Raw genomic sequence first — 8,551 nt, forward strand, 5'->3', positions numbered from 1 at the left:
GTGTCTCCTTAGCAAACTTCCTCCCTCATCCTATGCACATAACTTAACCACCCTTTACTGTAGTTTCTCGTCTTTAAAAAAGGGATACCACTTCTCTCTGTGTCTAAATCTGGTTGTTTGATTTGAAAGATTAAATCATGTTGGTCAAGTTTTCTGAAAGATATGAGACATACTAGAGGACTTAGTTATTATTAACGGGAGATTATTTGGTACTGGAGAATTATGTTGATAAACAATCGTAACTTTTTAAGTTAGAAGGATAGCTATTAAAACAGCAAAACAGATAGAGATGCAATTACATACACAGAAGGTTGTTTTTGCAGCAGACAGACAATGAAGTAATATTTTTGCCTTACATTCATTTAAAAGATTAATATACATAATTGCTTGGCCCTTAATACATTTGGCAGAAGTTACCTGTTCTTCTTCTTCACTGCCTGTTCCAGCTAAACTCAAAGAGCTAAGGTGCTTGTGAGAGTCAGAGAACTGTGGGATGGAATGAGGAAGAGATTCAGTAAAGATGACAAATGAGATGGATGTACCAGCAGAAACCATCTACACAAAGTGCACACAATACTGACAATGTAAGCTGTTTTTCTCTATAATCTTAAGGATTAGCAAGGACATTGCAAACATAAAGTATAAGACATGCAGATAAAAAATGAAATAATCTGTAACAAAACTATCATTTAAAAAGAAAAAAAAATTTCAGATTCTTATATGTTTCTTTTTCCCATGACAGCATAGAAAAATATTAAGGAAGAGACTCTAATTAGCACATTCGAGGGAGACTACAGATTTTTCAGCCTTTTTTTATGCCTGGCAGCTATCTGTAGTCCCTAAACACCCACATCACCCCTGACCCTATGCAAACAAACACACCCTTGCTTTCCTATTTCTGCATTTTCTGGCATGATCTTTATATTTCAACAGGAATAGAGAGATTCTAAGTAGCTGTTTACACAGAGAGACACCACTTTCCCACTTTGAATAAAGTATTTCTGAACGGTTCAGAGATGAAGTAGTAATACATCTAGCAAACCAAATAATTTTTTCTGCCTCCCACACATGGCTGAGATAAGTCGTTAAACACTGACTTTTGTCAATACCAGAACTACTCACTCTTGTTGTGCCTGAATTTAGGATTTCATGGAGCAAAGATGTTTCTGGAGGACTCCTGGGTAATCCATCGTCTTCAGAACTGGTCCCAGCATCCTCTGAGCGCTTTGCATGAAGTCCAAAAGGAGGTGGAGGTCCCAATTTCATGTTGTGCTGTAGTTTCAACTACAATATGGCATAAAATATATTAGCATGTGAAAGTGATGGAGGTCTCCCCACTGCATTTTTTTAGTTCATGTCAATGAGTTACCTTTATTTTAACTTTACAATTAAATGATGCTGAGAACAGGACATCTCCCTTTAGAGGTTTTCTTAGGTGGCCAAACAACCCATCCATTTCACAGCTATCATTTAAGTAGAACCAAGATATGATACTGCTGTCTAATTAACAAATTCAACATTTAATGTAATCTGCAAATGACAATTACTTAGTAATCAAACATTCAACTACAAAGGTTATTAAAAAAAATCAAGCCTAGGAAGACATCCCATCTCTTGCATTTGAAAAATGTATGTTGTGTAAATTACCTGTAAAGCTCTAATTCGATCAGAAACGTTCTCCTGAGAAAACACTCTTACTGGCCTTGCAGGCTCTTGCCCAGTCTCAGGGATGAAAATGCTATCATGTGACAAAGCTCTGCTTCCCATAATGCCTTTGTGGGTCCTACAATAATACAACAAACTAGTGAAAGCATACAGACATCTTTTGTCAGTCCTCTTGTTCTTAACTCAGACAGTCTTTTGAAAATGGGGTGGAAGATAAATGCGCACCACACACATTATACCTGAAATTCCAAGCTGCTTACTGAAAACAATACAGTCATTCAGGCCAGTCTATGTAGTGCCTTAAAAACTAAGCAAACAATTGCCAAATTGCACCTGTAGTGTTAACAAACTAAATCAAAGTTAGAGATGGCTTAACCCAAGCAGTTGAGTTATATTTTATGAAAAGCTACTGCCCCTTGGCTAGAAGCCACCACCTGGGTGGTGTGACAATGCCACAGGCAAGCACAGATGCAAAATGAAGTGAGTTCACATAAACCATCCTGTAGCTGAGAAAAGCTAACTTCTTGCTGCTGCAATAACATGTCTTGCAAATGACTGAACATTACCCTATGAAGAATAATACCTTTTATTGTTTGTGTGGTACAGTGTTTAATATATCCCTGCCATACAGGTCATTAACAAAAATAATCCAGAAGGATAAAGTTATCAAATAGAATCATTTACATAATACTTTACAGTTCCTCCTGTATTAAGACCATTGGGCTTTTCCCTAATGGGCTTGCGGGACACATTTTTTCACAGACATTCTTTGCGGTCTAGAGAAAGGAAGTAGGAGAGTGCTTTGTGGGTAGCTTCTTTCATAGTCTGTTTCCTACTTCTGAAACCTGCATCATGTAACTTCTTTTGAAAAGGTTACATGTGCGGGATTAACACCTTGTTTCTTCAGGGGAAGGATCCAGGGGCAGTAACTAGCTGCTAGGAGATCTGTTGTGCTCATTTTCCTCCACTTAGATCATAGCCTCTCTGAGCAGGGACCGGGAATGTGTGCACATGGCCTTTCTTCTAGAATGCCCTTCTCTTAAATGTTTTATATAAGACAGCCATGAAATGGCAAATCCGAATTGTTTGGATTCAAGCAACTATCAACTTAATTGAAGAGATTATCTGGCAAAAAAAAAAGAAAAAGAAAAAATGGAGAACTGTATTTTTGGATCTGAGGTACTGTCATAGGGACATTCAGAAACATAAACAAACATGGCAGAAAGTAACATTTTCCTTGTAATGGCTGCTATAAATATGTTTGATAAAACAATAGGAGGAAAAAGTTGATCTGTATTCCTGCTGCAAAGGAAGGAAAGACTGCTGCTTTTGTTTAATACATTAGAGACATTAGAAGAACAATTTATCTAAGTGAAAATGTGATCTCTGTAATGCATCCAAGGTCACAGGGATCTATAGCAATTTGCTAAGTGCCAGTCAGGGCTGTTATGGCTGCTCAATGCACCGACATTTTACAAAGACTGAAACAGCAGCCAGATAAGCAATGTTGCATGTGCACATTTATCCCAGCATGCTACACCTTCGCTGTTCTCTTTCTAGAAAAGACATACATCTCCCAGAAGTGTACTGGAGGTACTCTGGATGTCTCCTCAGATTATGAGCACTCTAAGTAATTTTCCTTTCTTTCAAAGTATTTCCTGGCCTTTGTCTGCTTAAACAAATATTAAGAAACAATAATGCAATAAGACTGCCAATAACGGCATAGGAACATGGCCAAAAGAGGCAGAGACTGTACCCACTCAGACATGACCTTGTTCAGTAGTGTATGAGGGAGAGTTAATCTGACCATCCAGGTCTCAAAAACATGTTGTTGAACAAAAATGCTACAGCCCACTCTTAGACCTGATGCTACCAACTAGGAAATTCTAGGGCAGCAGCGATGATCAGGCTGGACCTAATATTACTGTTGCCAATACTGCAAAACACACACACAAAAAATTTGTTAATAGATTTCTTTTGGTTGTTTGGCGCTGCCTAGTGGCCATATTGCATAATGTCATTTTAAATGGACTGGATGGTTACTTTTCCAGTCCCTACACATAACAGCATCTCTTGACTAGTTTCTAGTGCCTGAGAAACTGGTGCCTGTACTTGAGAGATCCAATGTCCATTAACGCAAGGACTTTCTTTTTAGGCAGCCAAGGGACTCTTCAATCCATCTGTCTATCCAAGAAAACATTTGAACTTTATACCACGTTTCTCATGCTTACATTTCAGATGAAAAGTAATAGATGAGATTTTTGGAAGTGCCTGAATGAAGATGGGATTTTCAGAGGCATTCAGGTACCCAGGCTGGGATTCTTCTTGTCTAACTTCAGACATTGCAACATATGTATCTACATTGGACCTGATCACCTGGGGCTCCTGTTTACAGTCAATGGGGAGAAATAGGCACTTTCAGGGCATGGTTCATCTGACCTACTTCAGATATTACACAAGAATGGTATGAGCCATATCTTAGCAACATGGATTTTCCTCTGCTGATTATAAAAGACAACTGTGGTGACTAACTCGGATGCAGAATCTATCCTTTGGTCAGATGAATCCCACATATACATAGGAAATAAAGGCTACACAACCTCTGGTTCCTGCTGATTTCAGGGGGATTCATGCCGTTATCTCCTCCTTGCTTTTAAAAACATGTGTAAATCATTAGTCATCTGAATTTCTTTAACAGTCTTTAGGAGATGCATTTTAGGGGCATAACACTGTTCTGGTAAGATAGAAAACTGAGTATCTAATCCGTACTTGAAGGGGGGAATTACATTCTCTTGAAATGATAACTCAAGGTTTATCTATGCTTAAATGAAAGCTTTTTAAATTATTATTTCTTGCTGTACCCCATCCGCCTCACTTGTAATTTGCCTCGCATCAGCCATTCTAATTTGTACTTTCCTTAAGCAGGCAACTGTTCAAGAATGTGGCATTCTGCATAAGAGGAAGAGGCAGTTTGGGGGTCTCCTTAATCTATAAACACTCTAACAGTTCTTCATTTGTTTATCAGCTGCAGTTCAAAGACTTACTCAAGTTCATCTTCAGAATCGTAACCAACATGCGTGCCTTGTGAGACCGTGACATCACTTGTTGACTGGAATAGCTTCAGACTGCTATTGCTCCCAGTAGATGACAATGTCTCTTTCCTTTTCTTTTTTCCAAAAAATTTTTTGAAAGATTTGAACTTCGATTTTTTCTTTCCTAAGTAAAGAAACATAAAGATGATGCTACTGGCAGCATTTGCAAGCTTTAGGAACAATAATAAATCCCATATAACTTCATAAGTGGATTTTTTCCTGGAAGAGGCAACACAGTCCACTCTTGTATTAATGTCTTTCAGGTCTACACTGATACCATGAAATTACTATTATCTTGGAGAACGGATTGCAATGTTTATGACATATAAGAAATAACCTACAATGTAGGATATTTTCTAATAGAGTTTCTACTTGCCTCTTGAGATAATTAGACCATGAAGAAAAACTTTGGTATTAACTGCCTGGGATATAGAGAAGAAATTACAACTTGGAAACACTGCCTTTGTTCAGCAAGCTAAATAGTGAAGATAAGGACAATGTTGTTACCAAAACCAATTTAAATGTAGAAATGGCTTACTTAGGTGGAATATGCAGTGTCAGGAGGCTAATGCTTTTATAATATCAGTTTTATTGTACATTCCAGAATATTTTGAATGGTAATTATGAGACTCAATGGATCACAAAGTATTAAAATAGGCATCAAGCAATAATCTTGAAAGGCAATGCTAGTCTGTTCAGTGAGAAAGGACCTGAATTAGGAACAGCTCCACAATCCAAGAAGAAAAATAAAATGAAATCAGCATTTTGGACAAGACATCCCAAAAACTTGTGCCTGTCCCAAATAAGTGGCCACGACAGCACTGCAAGACAACTCTGTCAGTGTTTCAGTTACTGTTGGATTAAATATAATATTGTTGGGTTAAAAAAGTTAACTTTGTCACAAGATGCTACAAAAATCGTATATTAAGCCTCTGACAGTGTGAAAAACAGAACAGCCTTGGAGACAGAAAGAGAGAAAGGGAGGACACATTTTCTAAACAAACAGAATCACTTCTGTGATAAAGCTAAGGTACTGAAGCTCAAAAAGTCATAACACTTCATTCACTGGGGAAACCAGCAATTCTACCTGAATTCTCCTCTCCAAATCTTTCACTCTCTCGCACCTTAGGGTCCATTATCCTTGTGGAACTTGTGTGACAGCCACTACGGGAGGTGGAAAAAGTATCAGTCATATCAAAGAAATAACATTACTTAACTATATATATTTATATAGGCAACATACTAAAATATATACATATATAAATATATTAATATTATATGTGTAAAAGAAATTTTTATATAAACATATGTACTGTATTTATATATAAATACATATTTATAAAAAAATAAGAATTTCCCATAGGACAAAGTTTCTTAGACTATGGTGTAATAAATTCCATAGAATATTTCCACTTAATAAGAGAATGGTACGTTACAGTTAAGTTAACCAGGGCACTGTTGGTAACCTCTCCTGACTCAAAAGTACATTTAATGAGATTATCCAATGCTTCTAAAAGTATGAAGTTTGAGAAAGTTTACTTCTCTTGCTCTCCTTTTCTGCTTCTGTTCAAACCACACAGGTTCCCTTAACCAACAGCATAGTGTCTTTCTGGTAATTTCAGCATTTGTTTAACATCTGCAAGTAATGTTAGTAAAGAATGGAAGGTATTTTGAATTTATTTATATTCAACTTGAAGTATTCTATGGATTCTAGGTTTTTTTCTTCTTTTTTAACAAATTTGTGAAAAGGTGACAACTCTGTTTATTCCTTTGTTCATGCAGACAACAGAAAAATACAAATAAAAATAAGATAATAACTTTTAAAAACAAGCAAAATATTACTTTGTTCGTTAAGGTTCCTAAATTTGGTTTCTAAATAAGGTTCCAAAACTGTACAAGTTTCAAGCTTGAGGACAAAATATCTGTAATATAAAACACATTTTCAGAGTTGAAGTCTGTTTGTGCTCTTCTTTCTTCATCTGGAAAACCACAATTTCATGGTAGAGTCAGTATAAAGTCATGGATACCATTGACTGGATGTGACCGTGATACCATAGAATAGGTCATTGGGTCACAGTGGTGATAGACCCTCATGCCGGAACCTAGATAGGGAAGTGAATACATCAAGGGCTGCTTTGATCCCCTGAAATAAGAGCAGTCTGAAGTAAGGAGGCCCATAAATTCAAAGAGTTAGTGAAATGGAAATGAACCATTCATTACTCAAGTCTAAAACAGGAGGCATTGCCTGAAGCGGCAATGTCTGCAATGTCGCTGCTGTTGCAGAGCAGCCCCGACCCTTTCTCCAGCGTGTTCAGGGTTCGTCCCACGTCAGCCAGAGGAGCTCGTTCCTTGTGAAACAAACCCGTCGCCACCCGTCGCGGAGGCTACCAGGCCAGGAGTTGCCACTGCCACTCAGGAGCAGGCCAGCGAGGCAGGGGACGGCTGTCCCGACACCCCGGCACTGTGGCTGGCACCACCCGCAGGGGTGCTGACAAAGTCGGCCTGCTTTGGGTTTGAGTGCGCCTTGGCGCAGTCAGTAACTGGATCAGAACAGAATCAGATTATATAGATATTTAAAACATAACTGGCCAGTGGTTAGTGATGGGTAAATACGTATATCTAGTCAATTATTAAACAAGCTCCAGGTGTTTCAGATTCACTTTGTTATGTTGCAATAGCAATGACAGATGTGCAGATCCATACCTTTATAACCTCAGCCATTATATGCATACTCTGTAGTATCTATAAGCTATACATGTCCAGAGATGGGATCCTACAGTCTCCATAGAAATTATGGATGCCATCATTCAGAACCCCAGCTGTGGCAAACTGGCATAGCTCCACTGCATTCAGCTGTAGTCAGGGGAGAGTCTATTTTTTTATCCGAACGTTTATATGTTGTACTTTGTCAATTCTGAATAGCAGAACCATTGAGTGAGAAATACCAGTACAATGGAAATGCTAGTTTCAAACACATAGGTAAGTGTAAACATATTCGCTTTGGCAAATTCGATGCAGATAATATATTTTCAACAATCTTGAAACGTGTTGTTATCCAATCCTCACTCCTTAGCAGCCAATTTTCCAAAAGATCAAAAAAAGGTTAGCTTCATCAGAATGTCAGAAAGGATTTGTGAACAATAGCGAAACATCAGGGAATAATCTGTGATATCTGAGGTTATGAAGTGTGTTTCCACTCTGTGCACCAAGCACGCAGGGACAGTTATATGTGACGAGGATTGTGGCATGCATCTTCTCATTCAAGAGAAATGGAAAGACACTGAACCTTGATGAGATCTGTTCTTGCCAATCATGGGTCTTGAAGCAATGCATATTGCTTCATTCTCCTTCTGACCTCACATGGGCATTCTTCAGGTCTGCAACATTTTTCCAGTTTTCTGAAGTTATTTTAGGAACCAGCATGTCTTTCTAAAGTGCCAAAGATCTGGAGAAGGCAGCCTACTGTATTTGTGCCTTTACAGCATGATGCTGAGGATGTCTCCTGCCGAGGTGCAGCATGAGGTACGAAGCCAGCTGGCGCAGTGCTGGGGCACTGAGCTGTGTAGAAGGAGCAAGGCTTGGCCCGGTCCCATCCTTACTGACTGTCAGAGTAATCCCTAAACTATTTCCAGGTCTTGTCGGGGGAAAGACCTGGTGCTGTTTTATTCTGGGAGAGCTGCTGAAGAGGTTCAGCCTGCACGCAGTAAGGAAAGATGGCAAACACAACCTTGGACTGAAACAGAAAGTGATCCAAACTGAGGGTGAGAGGTGCCTGGAGTGACCTCCTCATAAAG

At 38.6% G+C, this 8,551-nt stretch overlaps 1 protein-coding gene across 1 annotated transcript in view; it reads right to left on the reverse strand.

Moving 5' to 3' along the window:
* Positions 1-5,893, reverse strand: part of CRACDL (CRACD like) — a 28,659-nt gene extending 22,766 nt beyond the window's left edge. The window contains exons 1-5 of the mRNA XM_067307765.1: positions 5,845-5,893; positions 4,710-4,881; positions 1,648-1,783; positions 1,123-1,284; positions 418-486 (exon numbers count right to left, since the gene is read on the reverse strand). Of these exons, the coding sequence (XP_067163866.1) occupies positions 418-486; positions 1,123-1,284; positions 1,648-1,783; positions 4,710-4,881; positions 5,845-5,893 (588 nt within the window). The remainder of the gene's footprint in view (positions 1-417; positions 487-1,122; positions 1,285-1,647; positions 1,784-4,709; positions 4,882-5,844) is intronic.
* Positions 5,894-8,551: the final 2,658 nt, after the last annotated feature.

This window comes from Apteryx mantelli, chromosome 1, assembly GCF_036417845.1.
Source record: "Apteryx mantelli isolate bAptMan1 chromosome 1, bAptMan1.hap1, whole genome shotgun sequence".
NCBI lineage: Eukaryota > Metazoa > Chordata > Aves > Apterygiformes > Apterygidae > Apteryx > Apteryx mantelli.